The sequence below is a fragment of the Ranitomeya imitator genome, chromosome 8 (genome assembly GCF_032444005.1).
Source record: "Ranitomeya imitator isolate aRanImi1 chromosome 8, aRanImi1.pri, whole genome shotgun sequence".
Lineage (NCBI taxonomy): Eukaryota > Metazoa > Chordata > Amphibia > Anura > Dendrobatidae > Ranitomeya > Ranitomeya imitator.
The window spans coordinates 47,859,258-47,881,175 of record NC_091289.1 but is presented as its reverse complement, the minus strand read 5'-3'; the positions used below and the strand labels follow the sequence as shown (position 1 = coordinate 47,881,175).

General features: G+C 43.6%; 1 protein-coding gene across 3 annotated transcripts in view; it reads left to right on the top strand.

Annotated features, from left to right (window-relative positions):
* Positions 1-1,493: 1,493 nt before the first annotated feature.
* NCF4 (neutrophil cytosolic factor 4) overlaps positions 1,494-21,918 on the top strand; it is a 74,821-nt gene continuing 54,396 nt past the window's right edge. The window contains exons 1-6 of one of the 3 annotated variants that reach the window (XM_069736868.1): positions 1,494-1,602; positions 7,835-7,897; positions 10,895-10,979; positions 17,837-17,990; positions 18,249-18,319; positions 20,000-20,127. In XM_069736868.1, coding sequence (XP_069592969.1) covers positions 7,866-7,897; positions 10,895-10,979; positions 17,837-17,990; positions 18,249-18,319; positions 20,000-20,127 — 470 coding nt within the window. In that variant the 5' untranslated portion in view covers positions 1,494-1,602; positions 7,835-7,865. Of the gene's footprint in view, positions 1,677-7,834; positions 7,898-10,894; positions 10,980-17,836; positions 17,991-18,248; positions 18,320-19,999; positions 20,128-21,918 lie in introns of all 3 variants that reach the window. The other 2 variants (XM_069736869.1, XM_069736867.1) reach the window with 2 other exon arrangements.

Here is a 21,918-nt window from a genome sequence, read left to right as displayed (position 1 = left end):
TTTGGTCAGAAACAAACAATCAAGATTTCTGGCTCTCACAGACCTGTAACTTCTTCTTTAAGAGTCTCCTCTTTCCTCCACTCATTACCTGTAGTAATGGCACCTGTTTAAACTTGTTATCAGTATAAAAAGACACCTGTGCACACCCTCAAACAGTCTGACTCCAAACTCCACTATGGTGAAGACCAAAGAGCTGTCAAAGGACACCAGAAACAAAATTGTAGTCCTGCACCAGGCTGGGAAGACTGAATCTGCAATAGCCAACCAGCTTGGAGTGAAGAAATCAACAGTGGGAGCAATAATTAGAAAATGGAAGACATACAAGACCACTGATAATCTCCCTCGATCTGGGACTCCACGCAAAATCCCACCCCGTGGGGTCAGAATGATCACAAGAACGGTGAGCAAAAATCCCAGAACCAAGCGAGGGGGACCTAGTGAATGAACTGCAGAGAGCAGGGACCAATGTAACAAGGCCTACCATAAGTAACACACTACGCCACCATGGACTCAGATCCTGCAGTGCCAGACGTGTCCCACTGCTTAAGCCAGTACATGTCCGGGCCCGTCTGAAGTTTGCTAGAGAGCATTTGGATGATCCAGAGGAGTTTTGGGAGAATGTCCTATGGTCTGATGAAACCAAACTGGAACTGTTTGGTAGAAACACAACTTGTCGTGTTTGGAGGAAAAAGAATACTGAGTTGCATCCATCAAACACCATACCTACTATAAAGCATGGTGGTGGAAACATCATGCTTTGGGGCTGTTTCTCTGCAAAGGGGCCAGGACGACTGATCCGGGTACATGAAAGAATGAATGGGGCCATATATCGTGAGATTTTGAGTGCAAACCTCCTTCCATCAGCAAGGGCATTGAAGATGAAACGTGGCTGGGTCTTTCAACATGACAATGATCCAAAGCACACCGCCAAGGCAACGAAGGAGTGGCTTCGTAAGAAGCATTTCAAGGTCCTGGAGTGGCCTAGCCAGTCTCCAGATCTCAACCCTATAGAAAACCTTTGGAGGGAGTTGAAAGTCCGTGTTGCCAAGCGAAAAGCCAAAAACATCACTGCTCTAGAGGAGATCTGCATGGAGGAATGGGCCAACATACCAACAACAGTGTGGCAACCTTGTGAAGACTTACAGAAAACGTTTGACCTCTGTCATTGCCAACAAAGGATATATTACAAAGTATTGAGATGAAATTTTATTTCTGACCAAATACTTATTTTCCACCATAATATGCAAATAAAATGTTAAAAAAACAGACAATGTGATTTTCTGGATTTTTTTTTCTCAGTTTGTCTCCCATAGTTGAGGTCTACCTATGATGTAAATTACAGACGCCTCTCATCTTTTTAAGTGGTGGAACTTGCACTATTGCTGACTGACTAAATACTTTTTTGCCCCACTGTAGCTGTCATCAGTGGTGTAAATAGGAAGAGTCAAATAAGAGCAAGCCGGTGGAAGGGGAGGTTGTCTGACTTGTGTCACCACTTCCTAGAACTCTCCTTCTGCTTTTGTTCACAATTTATTCTATGCACTTCCTTCTTTGACAGAGACAAGAGTAAACCCGTTGTGACGTTCCCAGACAGTGGGACAGGTGAGAGACAGGAGCAACGTGGGACTGTAGAGTTTTCGGCTTGGAGATGGGACCCGGGGGTAATCTATGTGCAGGTCGTATAGTTGAGCCATGTACACTGTATTTTCTATGACAGATTAACAACCCAATGATGTGTCTGAGCTGTGTGCGATGCTTTCGGGTACTGTCCTGACACTTTCACGCTCCTGTGAAGTAAGAGGAAGATTACATGCTGGCTTCCTTGTGCATTGCGCTATGAATGGAGAAATATTTAGAAATCTGATATTGTTTGAAAGTGCAACTACTGAATTTAAGTGATTGCTAAAATGTCAACTTGGCCATTTCATGTTTTGAATGCCAAATTGAAAGTTGCCCTTTATTAATGAGCAAAACAAATAAAAAATGTAATGCGCAGTTGATAAAATTGATTATCGATTTAGAAAATTGTGAACAAGTCTTGCCAAATAGAGCAAAATTTAAACGTTGCATAATTGGATCTTACTAATATAGTTGAAGAAGGAAGAGAGATGCCGTGTTCTCAAGCTTCACTGTATAGACAAAATGTCCAAAGTTGTAGTAGATCTAGGACTCGTAAAGCTACTTAAAATCTAGCTTTACGAGAGCTGGTTCCTCTGCTACCTTGGAAATTTTCCTTTACGGCAACTGACTCTCCTCCATACTCCTGTGCACCGTATCTTTTGTGACTACTGGTCAGAAGGAGGGCGAGTTGAATTCCTTGTTTTTTTTATACTACATAAACAAAAAAATTAGGACACCCCTATGTTTTTCTTTCAGTTCCATTTCCACAGATGTATAAAACCCAGCCCCTCGCCACGCAGTCTGCCTTTACTGCCTTTGCTCGTTGAATTTGAGCTGGTCCTGTAAAGAGTTTCAAAGTTTTAAGCTTGAAAGAAGACACTCGTCCATCAAGTTCAACCAATAACCTAACATGTTCATCCAAAGAAAGCGAAAACCCCAAGAGCAAATCTAGCTTTTCCTTCACCTAGGGCAAAAATGCAGTTTGGCATCCCCTCCTATACATCCCCTTAATGACCACCAATACATCTGTTTTACTGACCTGAAATATAAGAGACTGGTATCCCCCATACAGGAGACAACCAGCAGCCGTCAACAGTACTCTATAGCTGTCAATAGTGACCACAGCATCTAAATGGTTAACAGAGTGCGGAATCTCCTTCTTTAATCCCATCGGCATTGTGAGATTACGATTTTGTGGTCCTGATGTTTGCCATGGCAATTTGTGGCCAAATAATGGCCTTGGAGTCTGCCGGCTATAGTGGCCTGTTCAATGGTTAGCAACATTTAGGTGATGAAAATTTATTTTTTCATTCCTGTCATGCCACTTTGCGTTAATTCCTGAAAAGCAACTGAAAGGTTAATAACCTACCTGACAGCAATTTTCAATATGTTGACAGATACTGTTTTTAACATGGTATCACTTTTTTTTTTTTTCAATATATAGGACCATCAAAGTCACTTCAAAACTGTGTAGGTTCCTGAAAAAATAAAGTTTGTAAATTTCCTTGAAAAAATGACAAATTACTGCTAGAGTCTTAAACTTTATAAAATTTTAATAAAATAAAAGAACATTTTACAAATGGTAAACAGACATGAGGGAAATGTTATTTGTTAATGTATTTGTGTGGTGTGACAATCTGGATTAAAGGGATAATCATTCAAAGTTTGAAAACTGCCCATTTTTTATAAATAATCACAAAACATATCGTCCTAAATTTATCATTATCATAAAATATCATGTGTCACACAAATACGATTTCAAAATCACTGGGATTTGTTGATGCATTCTAGAGTTATTACTACATAAAAAGTGACACTGGTCAGATTTCAAAAATTTGGCCTCATCATTAAGGAGTTAAAGGGGATATCTGGGGCTTTTTTTCGCCTTACAATGTGCTCCTGACTAATTACACCTCACTGTTCTCTCTGTACAAAATTAAACCCTAACACTGTCCTTCTTACAGTACATTACATATAATGCTCCATACAGAATAATGAACCCCATATAATTCTCTATACATAATAATGGACCCCGTATAATGCTCCATACAGTATAATGGACCACATATAATTCTCCATACAGAATAATGGACCACATATTCTCCATATAGAATAATGGACCCCATATTATTCTCCATACTGAATAATGAACCCCATATAATTCTCTATACAGAATAATGGACCCCGTATTATGCTCCTTACAGTATAATGGACCACATATAATTCTCCATACAGAATAATGGACCACATATTCTCCATACAGAATAATGGACCCCATATAATGCTCCATACAGAATAATTGGCCCCATATAATGCTCCATACAGAATAATGGACCCCGTATAATGCTCCATACAGTATAATGGACCACATATAATTCTCCATACAGAATAATGGACCACATATATTTATCCATACAGAATAATGAACCCCATATAATTCTCTATACAGAAAAATGGACCCCGTATAATGCTCCATACAGTATAATGGACCACATATAATTCTCCATACAGAATAACGGACCCCGTATAATGCTCCATACAGTATAATGGACCACATATAATTCTCCATACAGAATAATGGACCCCGTATAAATCTCTAAACAGAATAATGGACCCTGTATAATGCTCCATACAGTATAATGGACCACATATAATTCTCTATACAGAAAAATGGACCCCGTATAATGCTCCATACAGTATAATGGACCACATATAATTCTCCATACAGAATAATGGACCCCGTATAATGCTCCATACAGTATAATGGACCACATATAATTCTCCATACAGAATAATGGACCCCGTATAAATCTCTAAACAGAATAATGGACCCTGTATAATGCTCCATACAGTATAATGGACCACATATAATTCTCCATACAGAATAATGGACCACATATTCTCCATACAGAATAATGGACCACATATTCTCCATACAGAATAATGGACCCCATGTAATGGTCTATACATAAAAATAATAAATAATAAAATACTCACCTCTCCTCGTTCCTTGCTGGCTGACGCTCCGGTCTCCTCAGCATCTTCTGACCCTCTGCTCAGCGCGCCCTTAGTGACGTTATTGCACCCTCTGCCCTGAGGTGTCACAGAGTCAGAAGATGCGGAAGAGACCAGGGCAGCGGAGAAATAGGGAGAGGTAAGAATTTCAAAAAGTTTAAAGCACGATGGGGGAGGCCCGTTGGCAGCGAGTTGACCCCCCCTTTACTTAGGGCCCCGAAACTTGACCAGGTGTGCTGGATGGTGACTCTGGCCCTGGACCTCACAAATGCTCTTCTGGATGAATGGGCGAAATTTTTTCAAAGACAGACTCCAAAATCTTGCAGAAAACCTTCCCAGAAGTGTGGGAGCTGTTTTAGCGGCAAAGAGTCCGATTTCATATTTATGCCTATGGATGTAGAATGGGAGGTCAGAAAAGCCGTGTAATGTGTAGATATTGCAATATTCTATATATTCCATATAATGTATCAGTGCTGGTCCCAGAAAATGTATTTCTGACTTAAGTTCAGCACAGGAGCGAGTGCTAAAGGAGACTGATGGACTGGACACTTTCTGTTATGACCTGGTGGTAAGGACAATAATGGACCTGGTGGTTAAGAGCACACGGAATGACCTGATAGTTACTAATAATATAGGACAAGCTCTGAGACGTGGGAACTCTGCTGACCGCAATCCCTAATCCTATCACACACACTAGAAATAGCCGTGGATTGCTCCTAACGCTCCCTATGCAACTCGACACAGCCTAAGAAACTAGCTAGCACTAGAGATAGAAAAATAAAGCCTACCTTGCCTCAGAGAAATTCCCCAAAGGAAAAGGCAGCCCCCCACATATAATGACTGTGAGTAAAGATGAAAATTACAAACACAGAGATGAAATAGATTTAGCAAAGTGAGGCCCGACTTACTGAACAGACAGAGGATAGGAAAGGTAACTTTGCGGTCAGCACAAAAAACTACAAAAAGACCACGCAGAGGGCGCAAAAAGACCCTCCGCACCGACTCACGGTGCGGAGGCGCTCCCTCTGCGTCCCAGAGCTTCCAGCAAGCAAGACAAAAATCAAAATAGCAAGCTGGACAGAAAAATAGCAAACCAGAGGAAAACAAGCAGGAACTTAGCTTCTGCTGGGAAGACAGGTCACAAGAACGATCCAGGAGAGAACTAGACCAATACTGGAACATTGACAGGTGGCATGGAGCAATGATCTAAGTGGAGTTAAATAGAGCAGCCAGCTAACGAATCAACCTCGTCACCTGTGGAAGGAAACTCGGTGCCGCAGCTCCACTCACAACCACCAGAGGAAGCCCATGGACAGAACCAGCCGAAGTACCATTCATGACCACAGGAGGGAGCTTAACAACAGAATTCACAACAACTTTCAGTAGCCATACCTGCCAGCTTCTTTCTCAAGTCATACGGATAGAGAAAGAAAGGGGCTGGTTTCATATAATGTCAATGAGCACTTACAAGTTCAGTTTAGCGTTGCTAGTGCTACACGTGTATACAGTGGGGCAAAAAAGTATTTAGTCAGTCAGCAATAGTGCAAGTTCCACCACTTAAAAAGATGAGAGGCATCTGTAATTTACATCGTAGGTAGACCTCAACTATGGGAGACAAACTGAGAAAAAAAAATCCAGAAAATCACATTGTCTGTTTTTTTATAATTTTTTTTGCATATTATGGTGGAAAATAAGTATTTGGTCAGAAACAAACAATCAAGATTTCTGGCTCTCACAGACCTGTAACTTCTTCTTTAAGAGTCTCCTCTTTCCTCCACTCATTACCTGTAGTAATGACACCTGTTTAAACTTGTTATCAGTATAAAAAGACACCTGTGCACACCCTCAAACAGTCTGACTCCAAACTCCACTATGGTGAAGACCAAAGTGCTGTCAAAGGACACCAGAAACAAAATTGTAGCCCTGCACCAGGCTGGGAAGACTGAATCTGCAATAGCCAACCAGCTTGGAGTGAAGAAATCAACAGTGGGAGCAATAATTAGAAAATGGAAGACATACAAGACCACTGATAATCTCCCTTGATCTGGGGCTCCACGCAAAATCCCACCCCGTGGGGTCAGAATGATCACAAGAACGGTGAGCAAAAATCCCAGAACCACGCGGGGGGACCTAGTGAATGAACTGCAGAGAGCTGGGACCAATGTAACAAGGCCTACCATAAGTAACACACTACGCCACCATGGACTCAGATCCTGCAGTGCCAGACGTGTCCCACTGCTTAAGCCAGTACATGTCCGGGCCCGTCTGAAGTTTGCTAGAGAGCATTTGGATGATCCAGAGGAGTTTTGGGAGAATGTCCTATGGTCTGATGAAACCAAACTGGAACTGTTTGGTAGAAACACAACTTGTCGTGTTTGGAGGAAAAAGAATACTGAGTTGCATCCATCAAACACCATACCTACTGTAAAGCATGGTGGTGGAAACATCATGCTTTGGGGCTGATTCTCTGCAAAGGGGCCAGGACGACTGATCCGGGTACATGAAAGAATTAATGGGGCCATGTATCGTGAGATTTTGAGTGCAAACCTCCTTCTATCAGCAAGGGCATTGAAGATGAAACGTGGCTGGGTCTTTCAACATGACAATGATCCAAAGCACACCACCAGGGCAATGAAGGAGTGGCTTCGTAAGAAGCATTTCAAGGTCCTGGAGTGGCCTAGCCAGTCTCCAGATCTCAACCCTATAGAAAACCTTTGGAGGGAGTTGAAAGTCCGTGTTGCAAAGCGAAAAGCCAAAAACATCACTGCTCTAGAGGAGATCTGCATGGAGGAATGGGCCAACATGCCAACAACAGTGTGTGGCAACCTTGTGAAGACTTACAGAAAACGTTTGACCTCTGTCATTGCCAACAAAGGATATATTACAAAGTATTGAGATGAAATTTTGTTTCTGACCAAATACTTATTTTCCACCATAATATGCAAATAAAATGTTAAAAAATCAGACAATGTGATTTTCTGGATTTTTTTTTTCTCAGTTTGTCTCCCATAGTTGAGGTCTACCTATGATGTAAATTACAGACGCCTCTCATCTTTTTAAGTGGTGAAACTTGCACTATTGCTGACTGACTAAATACTTTTTTGCCCCACTGTATATATTTTTTATTTTAAGCTTATCTAAAGATTTTTTTTCTTTTGGAAAACTGCTTTAATTTTTTTTTTAATTATTATTAATACAGGGTAGACGTACCTGCAGTCATCCAACTGATCATGTCTCTCCCTCGCCAGCTAAGAGATGAAAGGTAAGTGGCGTACAGTTTATCGGAAAAGAACGACAAGATCAAATCAGCAAAAAAAGTCAATATTCGCACTCATTATTGTTATTGTTCCAGGGCATCCTGAACAAAAAAAGGAAATATTATAAAAAGCCTTATACATAAACGTATCCAACCATCTTGCGTCTAGAGCTCTGATGCTGAATTATGTGAGTGACACATGATGGGACTGGATAGAAAATAGCAGAAACTTCCTAGATTTAGGTATTGATTGACAAAGTTTCAAAAGAGGAAAATGTATGAAAGACTATTCCAATGATATATAGCCAAGAAAAAATGGAGCAAAAATGTCCCAAGCAACATATTTAGAAATATATGATACAAAAGGTATTTAATGACAATACACGTAAAAAATATTCAAATATACATGCTGTATACAATGTATAGAAACCAGGAGATAAAACAGAGGAAACGTGACGGTATGCCGGGTTAGGGGAGGGCAAGCATCAAATGTACAGAAAATAATCCCACAGGCCTCCACAGGTAAATGTCAAAATACACAAATATGGATTAGCCCAATAAACCCTAAAGTACTTTCAAAGATGCATGCTTCCCCATAAGGGTACGGAGGGAGTATCGCCACCTCGCCCGGCAGCCCCTCGTAAATCATGCTGCTGAGGTGACGAAAACTAAATCTCCGAGCAATAACAAATACTCGGAGACCACCCGAGCAACGAGTATACTCGCTCATCACTAGTTGCCACCTCCTGCAGTCTGCCGCCTTAGGCATGGGACTGCCTTTATCTAGTGGCAAATACGGCCCTTCAGATGTGTTTGAATAAACTGATCACTGGCTGAAGGTACCTTCACACTAAGCGACGCTGCAGCGATATAGGCAACGATGTCGATCGCTGCAGCGACGCTGCTTGGTCGCTGGAGAGCTGTCACACAGACAGCTCTCCAGCGACCAACGATCCGAAGCCCCCGGGTAACCAGGGTAAACATCGGGTTACTAAGTGCAGGGCCACGCTTAGTAACCCGATGTTTACCCTGGTTACCATCCTAAAAGTAAAAAAAACAAACGCTTCATACTTACCTTACGCTGTCTGTCCCCGGCGCTCTGCTTCTCTGTACTGGCTGTGAGCACAGCGGCCGGAAAGCAGAGCGGTGACGTCACCGCTCTGCTTTCCGGCCGCTGTGCTCACAGTGAGTGCAGGAAAGCAGAGCGCCGGAGGACAGACAGCGGAAGGTAAGTATGAAGCGTTTGTTTTTTTTACTTTTAGGATGGTAACCAGGGTAAACATCGGGTTACTAAGCGCGGCCCTGCGCTTAGTAACCCGATGTTTACCCTGGTTACAAGTGAAGACATCGCTGAATCGGTGTCACACACGCCGATTCAGCGATGTCAGCGGGAGATCCAGCGACGAAACAAAGTTCTGGCCTTCTAGCCCCGACCAACGACATCACAGCAGGATTCTGATCGCTGCTGCGTGTCAAACTGAACGATATCGCTAGCGAGGACGCTGCAACGTCACGGATCGCTAGCGATATCGTTTAGTGTGAAGGTACCTTAAGTCAGTAATTGCTTTTTATCTGTCTGGTTCAGATTAGACAAATATTGTGAGTGACTGATAACACAAGAAACCAGCCACACGTAAATGCGAAAATCACCAATATACTAACTCAAAAGTAATATTGAATAAATAGGAGAACCTGAGTCTTCATATATTAAAATATTAAAAACACCATTATTTATTAATATCAAAAGTCATGATGAAAAACATAAAGAAATAGTAAATAAACAATTAACTAAATACAATGTTAATTACAAGTTACATTCATATGGATAAAACTTTGATCTTAAAAGGTGACAATAGTATGTAGCCGCCAAACTGGACATGTATACCACAGCACTAAAGTAATATCCAAATGGACAGTATAAAAATCGTCAATTTCTAGCCCCAAGAAAATCATATACTCACAACCCACATATAGTGGGATGAAGGTAGCAGCATCATACAAATCAAGTCATGTGGCTAGTCTGAGCTAGAAAGACACAGTATATTTCCCCACAATATAGTGCTCTTTCAGAGAAGTGAAATGAGCATAAAGTAAATAAGTAAAAGGTTAATTACCCATAGCGGTATCTCTGATTTAGTCCAGTCCAGGAGGCGACCACTCACCCCGACGCGCGTTTCGTGAGCGTGACTATCGCTTCCTCAAGGGGGCGTGGTCTCAGGTGGATAGACGTCAGCATTAAATACATGGTGGTTCCGGTCACATGACCGGCAACAACCAATTGCATATCATGCCATCGCACATGCGTAGTCCCCGTCACCAAGCTCCGTAGCGCTGAATCACATCGCCAGTGCACAGGCCATAAGCAGCGGCTGCCGCCTAGCCGCATACCGTCTGAACGGGGCACAGCAGCGCGAAAAAGCACACCGGCGAACTGGAAGACTGCAGACATGAGACTTACTAATAGGTGAAACATGTGAAAATAATAATAAATCATAAAAAAATGGGAAAACCAAAAAAAGGTGAAATGGAAGAATAATATATAAAATCCTATTAAATGGACACATATGTGCACAAAAATATTCATTTATAAATAACATACGGCAAATGACAAACCATTAATATATATTATCATAAAACAATCCACAAACAATATATGCATGTGTATAACAAAAGTACTAAATCATAAATAGTATTATCCAAATTGGTGTTATTTATATCGTGGATAATAATAAGAAAAAATATATTATTACAAAAAAGTGTCCTTGTGCGCGCACATGTTAATTATGATGTGCGCTTAAATAGTCATTTGTAACTATAATACGACAAATGACTAATATGTTATTACGAAAAACATTGTATTTATTTACGCTTTCTTTATGTTTTATGTCATGACTTTTGATATTAATAAAAAATATTGTGAGTGGTTGTATGGATATATTCATTGTCTAACATCTGTTACTTATTACTTTTTCTGATTTTTATGTCCTTTTTTCATTGCACTAGTGACTTTGAGCAGCTTCCAGAAGATGTTGCTGTGTCCGCCCATATTGCAGATGTAGAAGAGAGAAGTGGTTTCTCAGTATATTATGTAAGAAATATTAGGGTATACCCCTTTTCCCAAATGAACATAAATTATACTACTGTCATATAAAAGGATGGGGATGTTTAAATTGGGGTTCATGTATCTGCAGCGCCCCAGAGATCTGGTTGTTGCAGTATGACACTCTGCCACTAAGGGGAGTGATGGTACGTCTGATGGCACTAAAGGAGTTCTCCTGACCAGGTATCACCAGCACACATTACACTTCACACTCCGGCCACTAGGGGGAGAAAAAGGCTTTTTTATTGGGCCACTCCTCACACTGGTAAAACTAGGGGTTGGATAGGAAGTTAGTCAGAAGCTGACTGGGTTGGATTCAGGCAACATCCCGTGGCAGGGGGTGTTGCAGGGAGAAGACATAGGGGAGTCCCTGTCAGGCGTGGGGACCTGTCAGGTGCCTAGCGAACAGAGCAGAACGTAATGGAACCGCGCCTACACACCCCACGGCGGTATCCTAAGAGAGAGACACGAAGGGAAGGATATTGTGGAACAGTGAGAAACGAGATCAAGCACAAAGGAGAGCCAGTAGGAGTCGTGCCGTGAGACCGAGGCAACATCCTACTGAGGTGCGTAGCCGGTGGCCGGAACACCGCGGGAGTAACTGACTCTAGGCCTTACTTCGAACTCTGCAGGACAGTTAATTATAGGTTGGCTGTCTACCTTAAATTTCCTACGAAGACATAGGGGGCAACGCGTGGAGAGGGGCGTCTCTAGGGTCCCGGAAGAGCTCCGAGCCTTCCCGTCATACGGGTGCGTCCTAGACATAACATACCTGGGGGACGAGAAACTAGTAATATCTGGAACAAGCGAGAGAGAATTAGAAAGAACGAACGAGAACAGCAGTTGTGAGGACTATTCCGAATGCTCAGCAGGGTAGCACTACAACACACAGGCGCTAGTGGTAGGCACTGATTTTCACCTGCAAAGGGAACTCTGGATGTGCCCATCGGACCGGCTGGTCTCAGATAGCCCTGTTAAGCGTGCTCTGGATTGAGGATCCTGAAGTCTTCAGTAAAGAGGTAAAGAGACTGCAACCTTGTGTCCTCGTTATTGACTGCACCTCACACCATCACCATCCACCTTACTGGGAAGCCCTGGGGATTTACTTCACCTGTGGGAAGGTATACCATCCAGCTGCCATTCCATCACAGCGGACCCCACAGCAACGTCGGTCACCCTGACCGAACACCACAGGTGGCGTCACAAAACCTTGACAGACTCCTATCACCTTTTATTGGACGCCCCTTAGCAGGGTCACGGACCGGGTCTAGCCACCGTGACAGCCTTAGAACCGAATCAGAGAGGCCCGGTACCGAGAACTCGTGGCCCTGTGTCTGGCGGCGCTCTATATCTTAAGGAGGCTGTCCAGCCAATGAAACATTTATAAAAGGGCTCTTAAAATTTTTTTTTTTTTTATGCCGACCTTGTCCCCTGGTTTCTACTTCCTGGTCTCATCAGAAATTTGCAGAATTGCCTGTTCAACCCGAGACAGAAATGGGTCGCTGCTGTGGCCAGTAATTGGCTGAATCGGCTTTTCCAGAGATTGGATCAGGAAGTGGAAACCAGCAGGGACTAGGTAAACCTCAGAACGGAAGATGCGTGGAATAGGTAAATTTTCCATCTTTTATTTTTTTTTAACCAGCCCGAGTACTTTAAAATACTTTACATCCCTGGACAACCCCTTAAAGGTAGATATAAACCATATTTGTCAATGGATCCAGTCATTTCAGCAGGATACACTCACAGTCTAAGGCGTCCTTCACATGTCCTGGTGATTCCTGTGCGCTGTACAGGAAAAAACAGTACTAGTCAGATCCGTGGTCCGTGTGCCATTCATATGTACAGATGTGACATCCGTTTATCCGTTTGCTGTCTGTGTATCACATCCGTGTTGCATCTGTGAGTCCATGTGACATGTACAGGCGCCTGGTAAAAGCAGTACAGTTAGCTGTTCCCAGGCGTCGGCAGGTCTCATCTTTGTTGTCTGGTCTCCCTGAGATTACCGCGACCAGGTAACAGTGATGGGAGTTGTATTCAGCACCCACTGTAGAAGTCCTATGTAACTTAAGAATTAAATAAAATAAATGGAATGGGCTCTCGTAATTTTGATAATCAGCATAGAGAAAGCCCGTGGATGGGGGCTGATGTTAATAAGCTGGGAAAAGGGACAATATCCCAAAAGGTTGCCAGGCTGTTAATAACAGCTCATAGCTGTTTGCTTAGCCTTTACTGGTAAGTTTAGGGGAACCCCAGAAAAGAAATGATGTGGTATTCACCTATTTATTCAAACCAGCAAAGGTTAAATAGTATGCTGTGGGTAAATATTAATAGCCTGGGAAGGGGCCAAAGATATTCCCTCCCAGGCTATCAACATCAGCCCTCAGCCGTGTAAATCTGGTGATTCGCCTCGGTCTTCCCACTTGCTCTGTAGAAGTGCAAAGTGTAATAATAGTATTGGGGTTGATGTCAGTTTTGTATTGGCAGCTGACATCAAGCCCTGGGGTTGGTAATAGAGAGGCGTGCATAGGATGCCCCCATTAGTAACCTCATATTAAGTTTGGAAATAACCACACAGCAAGAATAAAATCCTTTGTTTAAAATAAAACTCAGCACCATTTTTTTTTTACACTTTATTTAAAAAAAACTAAGTTATACTCACCTTTACATCTAAAATCTATTGAAGCGCATGTTTCCTGTAAAGAAAAAAAATAAACAACCATAATCCTTACCTCTCCGACGAGAAAATAATTCTCTGATACCCATCTCCCCTGTAAAAAAACAAAAATAATAAACAACTATATTTCTCACCTGTCCGACGAGACGATAATCCATACTGTCCCATGTTGCAATCCATATCTGCTTCATCTGGATTTCAAACTGAACGGTGGCATGATGCAACTGTTCAGACTGAAGTCCAGGAGACATGAGGAGGAGCTACTGAGAGCGCAGCTTCAGTGACGAGTGGTGACGTCACTGAAGCTGCGGTTCCCACAGGCAGCTCATTGTGAGCGACCTGATAAACTGCGGTGACCTCAATAAGATCACCGCTAGCACCGTGCTACTCTTAGTAAGCACCTGTACACACTTGATTTCTGTATGGAAGTGACAGTCTTTTGATATTTGTATGCATAGGCTCTCTGACAGAGCACTCCACTCCTCAGCTTATGGCGGTTTTAATTACAGCAGGATCCTACCTTCCCATATAAATGTAGTTAGCTATCAGCCCATGAGAGGAGTCCCAATGGGATAGGTCCCAGCACCAAGAATCGCCTTACACATGAATTGGACAGTTTATGCTCTAAGTATTCTCATTTTTTCATATTTTCAAGAGCAGTAATGCAATTCAATATTAGTTTATTTCATGGTTGCATGCTAGAGCTCTACAGAGTGAACCCCAGTTAGGGTCACTGTGACATGGCAGGATAGCTTTTGCAGCTTTTTGATCAAAATTATGTTAAATGAACTAAGTACCCTATATTATTTTCATGCACTCTTGCTGTTTATTCATTTACTGCAGGGTATTTTCTTATTATGTTCCTGAAGCGCCCGCTAGGGCCGTAGGATACTCGGAACTGGGTCAGACAGTTCTTCAGGGAGTTGCCAGGGCAGCTGGGCATCCAATAAAGTTGAAATGAAAGGGAAAAACAAAGTTTATAGGGGATTTGTTCGTGATGCCAAAATGAAGCGCCCGCAAGGGCCGTGGGGTACTCGGGCCGGGTCCGACAGTTCTTCGGGGGTTGTCACGGCAGCAGTGACCTGGTCCGTGGCCCTGGGCATCCCATAAAAATGAATTGAAGGGGAAAATAAAGTTTATAAGAAATTTGTTTGTGACGCCACCCGTGGTGTTTGGCAGCAAGGAGATGGCCGATGCTGCGGTTCAGGTCTACTGGGGCAGTTGGTAACACAGCATGGATGTTACAGCTCTCCACGGATATAGCTAGGCCCCAGGGCAGTTAAGAGAGTTAAAGTCAATGATGGTGAATGTTGTAGTGCAGGGCAGGTGATGCAGTAAATAACTCAGGACACAGCAGAGTGTAGTTTCCACACTTTACTCACAGTTCCTAAATGCAGTCCCCAGCCAGGTGCTGTGTCCTCCGGGTCTGTGGTCCAGCCAGCTCTCAGGTAATTTGGGGTTCACTTTCCCAAGATTCCCTTTCTTATGCTCCTTCCCTGGCCGTCTCTCTGCACTGGCTTCACCCTCCTGCCCTGCGCCTCACACACAGTGTCCCAAGCCAGCAGCCTCGGATCCTGTTGGGCGACATCCTCCTGGTCCCCTTGATTCTATGTGGCTGCCTTTTCGGTGAATATGTGTGGATGTGGCTGTGGCACATAGTTACCACAGCCTCTGGCTTGCTAGCTGAGCCTTGTAGTTCCTCCACTAGTCTGGGGGCCAGTTCTCCCACTGCGACCTGGTCCTTCCACCCGACTACGGTCACTGTGGATTCAGGCACCACGGGTGGATGCCTCACTTCCCTGGCCCCTAGGACCCCTTCCTTCGCTCAGGAGCTTCATACTTTCCGTCTGCTCTCCTCCACTCCTCCTCACCAACTCCTCACTTACTCCCTAACTCCTCCCTCTATCACTCTCTCCACCCACACCCTCTACCTAGTTTCTCCTCCAGCCTGAGATGGGGCCCTCTCTCAATAGAAACCAGATCCCCTGGCCTGGAGTGGTGTAGTGTTGGATGCTAGTGTGGGTCTCGGGTAGTGCCCCTGCAGCGCCCCAGAGTCCTGGTCGTTGCAGTAATGTCGCTCTGCCACTAAGGGGAGTGATGTTATGTCTGATTTCACTAAAGGAGTTCACCTGACCAGGTATCACAGTCACACATTACACTTCACACTACGGCCACAAGGGGGAGCAAAAGGCACTATGTATTAGGCCAATCCTCACACTTTGGTAAAACTGGGGGTTGGATAGGAAGTTAGAACAGAACGCAGCCTGGGAGAGCTCCAGGGAGGACCTGTCAGGGGTGGGTTCCTGGCAGGTACCTAGCAGAAAGGACAGATCGTTACGGAGCCGCGCCTGCACTACCTTGCGGCGGCATCCTAAGGAAGGACACGAAGCGAAGGATATTGTGGAGAAGTGAGAAATGAAATCGCAGCACAAGGAGATCGGCAACATCCTACTGAGGCGCGTAGCCAGTGGCCGGAACGCCGAGGAAGTAACAGACTTCAAGCATTACTTCAAACAGCGGCAGGACAGTTGATTATAGGTTGGCTGTCTACCGTACATCACCTAAGTAGACATAGGGGGCAAACGTGGAGAGGGGCATCTCTAGGGTCCCAAAATAGCTCCGAGCCTACCCATCATACGGGTGCGTCCTAGCCAGATATACTTGGGGGACGGAGAAGAGAAAGAACGAATATGAAAGTTGTGAGGACTATCCCGAATGCTCAGCAGGGAAGGACAACAACACACAGGCGCTAGTTGGTAGGCACTGATTTCCACCTGCAAAGGGAACTCTGGATGTGCCTTCGGACCGGCTGGACTCAGCCAGCCCTGTTAGCAGTGCTCTGGATTGCGGATTCCGAAGTCTTCAGTAAAAGGTAAAGAGACTGCAACCTTGTGTCCTCATTATTAACAGCGCCTCACATCATCGCCACCTGCACTACTGGGAAGCCCTGGGGATATACTTCACCTGTGGGAAGGTATACCATCTAGCTGCCATTCCATCACCCCAGCGGACCCCTAAGCAGCGTCAGTCACCCTGACCGAACACCACAGGTTTCGTCACGAACCCTTGACAAACTTTCATCACCCCTTTTATTGGATGCCCCTTAGCAGGGTCACGGACTGGGTCCAGCCACCGTGACAACCCCAGCACCGAGACAGAGAGGACCGGTATCGAGTACCCCGCGGCCCTGCGTCTGGGGGCGCTCCACCCCCTCCTTACCTGAGAGTGAAGTGCCACACCTTTGGCTGAGGTGCAGTACCTCTGTGGCACCTGGCCCTCCCTCAGGGGCATTACATTTCTTTCTTGGGTTTTCCATTCTCAAAGGTTAAAGGACAGGTCATCAATATTAAAATCAAAGAAAACATTTTTTTGGTGCCTTACTGTTCCACCACATACCACCGATTTCATAAGTGGCATATTTGCATTGTGGAAATTCTTCTAAAGAAGCAAGACCTATGCCATGTGAAGCCTATGTAAGGAAAAAACTCTTTTTAAGGCTATGTACACATAATGTCTTTTTCAGGCAGATTCCGCATGGAACCAGCTTGAAAAAAATCCACAAAAGCCCCCTCAAAAATGAACATAGTGCACAGCAATGTGAAAACGATATTGCTGTACAGTCTCCATCATATGTCACTTCTGTTACAAATTTCAGGGTTTGGAAACCCTGAAGCTGGTAAAAGAAGGGACATGCTCATTCTTCAGATGTTTTTTGTTTGGAAGCTACCCACACTCTCTTTTTCACAGTATGGAACAGGAGCCGCTGCAAGAACAACAGCAAAACCGACGCCGGCAAAGCCATTTCAGGAAAACAAACACCGGCCTAATTGCTACTTGAAATGATGTGGTTGTATGGAAAATATACTGTCACCTAGTCGGTGATCCCAATCTCATTTCTATTGTCCCCAAGGATGCTGTGTGACTAAAGGCCATTTTTTGTTGCTAAACAAACTCATTAGAGCAACAAAGCAAAATTTGATCTCGGACCCAAGTGACCACTGTCTTCGTACATCGCAGATCTATCAACTCATATCTAATGTTCCGAGGAAATCTTACTTGAATTGAAACCGTGTTTAGTGGTGATCTCTAAATCTTCCTTCACCACAGTATAGATCACCGATCCTTGGGTTACAGTGGTCACCTCTGTTATTTATTACAATTGTCATTGCAGACATTTGTGATCGAGGTCAAAACAAAAGGTGGATCGAAGTATTTCATATATAGAAGATACAGCCAGTTCTTTACTCTGCACGCCAAGCTTGAAAACAATTATGCGCCTGAGACTGGCATAGCCCCTTACATCTGCGCTCTCCCACCATTACCTGGTAAGTGGACATAGTGTTTCCAGTTGGTTCAGATCATGCAGTGAATGACTAATTGAATTACTCGATCTCTTGAGAACTGACCGAGCAGTTCTTTGTTTTCTGGCAATGAGCTTTGGTCAGTGCAGTCCGTACCGTTAGTCAATGACCATTGTCATGGGGCCCGTATTTTCTCTGTAGCCTAATTTAACATTTACTTGATGTGTGAGCTGTTACGTGCACCGTGCCCAGCGTAATGGATCTAATAACCTTGTCTTGCAGGAAAGATTTATGTTGGGAACAAGAAGGAAATTGCTGAGAGTCGCATTCCGCTCTTGAATGCCTATATGAAGGTAGAGTAGATGCAATCCATTACTCTCCAATACTCTCCTCCATACAAAAAATAACCAATTATTTAAAGGGGTTATCTGGTTCAGAAAACCGATTTCATTTGAAAATACTTTCGTAGAGAATTCTGTATTAATAGACGGACCCTTATGCATTAATGAGAATCAAGAGTGGCCATACTGTTACATAGTGCCTCTTGTTTTGGAGGTCCGAGCATCACATGAAAAGTCCATTGATTTCTGTGTTACTTAAATGCATGCATTCTGGGCTAAAACTCCTTTTTTTTCAATTGGGATCAAGTAAAAATGTGGCACCTTTTACTTTCTATAGCCTCTGGGATGGCTGCAGAATAAGTTATTTGAGAGTCCGTCAGTGAGCTAATTCAGATTAAATGACTGGCAGTTTGGAGTTCTCTTATCTGTTCTTTTCTAAAGGTATCGTCACACATAACGATATCGTTAACAATATCGTTGCAATGTCACGCTTTTGGTGACGTAGCAACGATCCCGCTAACGATCTCGTTATGTGTGACAGCGACCAACGATCAGGCCCCTGCTGGGAGATCGTTGGTCGTTGGGGAATGATCAGGAACATTTTTTGGTCGCTGATCACCCGCTGTCATCGCTGGATCGGCGTGTGTGACGCCGGTCCAGCGATGTGTTCACTTGTAACCAGGGTAAATATTGGGTAACTAAGCGCAGGGCCACGCTTAGTAACCCGATATTTACCCTGGTTACCATTGTAAAAGTAAAAAAAAAAAACAGTACATACTCACATTCTGATGTCTGTCACGTCCCCTGGCGTCCACAGGGTTAAAACTGCTTTCGGCAGGAGCGCTGCCAGCGCCGGCCGTAAAGCAGAGCACAGCGGTGACGTCACCGCTGTTACTGCCGGCGCTGACACAGTCAGTGCAGGGAAACTCTCGGCAGCAGCGCGTGCATTAGCAGCACTCCTGCCGAAAGCAGTTTTAACCCTGTGGACGCCGGCGGGGGATGTGACAGACATCAGAATGTGAGTATGTAGTGTTTTTTTTTTTTTACTTTTACAATGGTAACCAGGGTAAATATCGGGTTACTAAGCGCGGCCCTGCACTTAGTAACCCGATGTTTACCCTGGTTACCCGGGAGCTGCAGGGGGACTTTGGCATCATTGAAGACAGTTTCAACGATGCCGAAGTCGTTCCCCTGATCATTGGTCGCTGGAGAGAGCTGTCTGTGTGACAACTCCCCAGCGACCACACAACGACTTACCAACAATCACGGCCAGGTCGTATCACTGGTCGTGATCGTTGGAAAGTTGTTCAGTGTGAAGGTACCTTAAGCCACCTTTCAATTCCTTTATGACCACAGACCACATCAAAGTTGAAAGTTCAAGAAACAAAGAGCATGTAAAAGCAAAGCAGTGCAAACGTTTTAGAGGTCCAATCTCAAAAATGATTTTTAGCCTCAAAAACGTGCTTTTAGGTGAACATTTTTTTAAAAATAATACTTCTTATGCTTACTTGTACATCAAAAACATATTTTGCAGTGCTTTTACCGAAAAAAAAAAAGAGATTCTTTTTCCAAACCCCCACCACCTCTTTAACCAATATAGTGGTTTGTTGTTGATGTTTGGTTTCATGTTCATACTACTACACTACCACAATTAAAATTCCTTGCATTGTCATTTCCATCTCTGATCTACAGGCACTTCTGACCTCACCTGTCTGGATTCTACTAGATGAAGATCTTCGGTTATTTTTCTACCAAACAACAGACGACAGTGAAAGAATCCCTCGAGCCCTGCGCAGGTTACGCCCTCAGACTCGGAGAATGTACGACTTCCTTTGTAAACTGGATATTCAGAGCATCATGTCTTTTTCAATAGCTATGGCAGAGAAAAATGAAGAGAGCCCGTGTGCATTAGATTAGAGATTAACGAAATGCTCGATTTCGACCAGAACCAATTATCAACTCTTTTAGACTGAACATTCAAAATTGTTCAAACCACTGATCAGACATGTTGGATTATTTTTTTGGCCAATGATCAGATCTTAAGCTGAAAAAGTCCAATATTGGCCGATGTAGTCTGATGTTTTTTGAGCCACTGACCAACAATTTATAAGCTGGCCTATTTTCATCAAATGTGTATGACTTTTTTTGAGGCAGTACAGTATATGAAACTGAACATGTTAGGCTTCTTTCACACTTCCGTTTTTACAATCTGCACAGGATCTGTCAAAATGTTGGAAAGACGGATCCTGTGCAGATTGCAATAAAAACATGTGCACTGGGCCCGTCTTTCTGACGGACCCGTCGGGGCTATGTGCACCTGTTGTGTATGTGTCTTCGCAGCGGTTTTCTGCGAAAACGCATACACAGCACAAACCAGGTTAAAAAAAATAAAAAATTGCAGTATTCTCATCTACCAGCGTCCCGCGCAGGGATGCTCCCGGCAGACTTCTCGCGAGATTTCGCAATGTATTACTAGGAACGCTAGCTGCTGGGAGCATCGGTGACGCTGCGTGGGACGCCAGTAGGTGAGAATATTGCGATTTTTTATTTTTTTTATTATTTTTAACATTATATCTTGTTACTATTGATGCTGCATAGGCAGCATCAATAGTAAAAAAAAGAAAGAGAGCGAGCGAGAGAGAATTTCCCTGACGGTAAATTCTTCCCCACATGCTCAGTTTGAAAATACGGAACCCGTCGCTGGATTCCTGCTTTTCACAGTCAGCGACGCATCCTGCGCCCATAGGGTTCCATTGTAGCCAGTGACGGGCAGTGCAGGATGCGTCGCTGACCGATTTTCCGACGTACAGAAAAAACGCTCCTCTGAACGTTTTCTCTGCCCGACGGACCTTTTTTTAAGCAGGATCCAGTGCACGACGGATAAAACGGATGGCCATACGTACAATACGCTAATACAAGTCTATGGGAAAATGCAGGATCCTGCAAATTTTTTTGATTGTGACGGGAGCTGAAAGACGGAAGTGTGAAAGAGGCCTTAGGCCGGGGTCACACTCAGCGTATGAAAATACGGTATTATACGGTATTATTGTTCCAAAATGCTGTTCCGTATTCAATGCGAGGATGCGATTTTTACGCACAAATGTATCCGTGTGTCATCCGTATGGCATCCGTATGGCTTCCGTACGGCGTTTTTTTCTCGCAGGCTTGCAAAATGGACATATCATGGATCCATCGGCTCAAATATTCTTAAAAACATATATACAGTCTATATATATATATATATATATATATATATATATATATATATATATATATATATGTCAGTGAGACACATATATATATTTATATTTAATTCAGCGCTAGATAGCAGAAAAGCCGGTAATTCAATTGCCGGCTTTTCCTATCTCCTTCACAAACCCGACAGGATATGAGACCTGGTTTACGTACAGTAAACCATCTCATGTCCCTTCTTTTATTACATATTCCTCTTTAGTAATGTAAGAAGTGTTTTGTGTCAAATTTGGGTGCTCTAGCTATTAAATTAAAGGGTTAAATCCCGGAAAAAATTGGCGTGGGCTCCCGCGCAATTTTCTCTGCCAGAGTGGGAAAGCCAGTGACTGAGGGCAGATATTAATAGCCTGGAGAGAGAC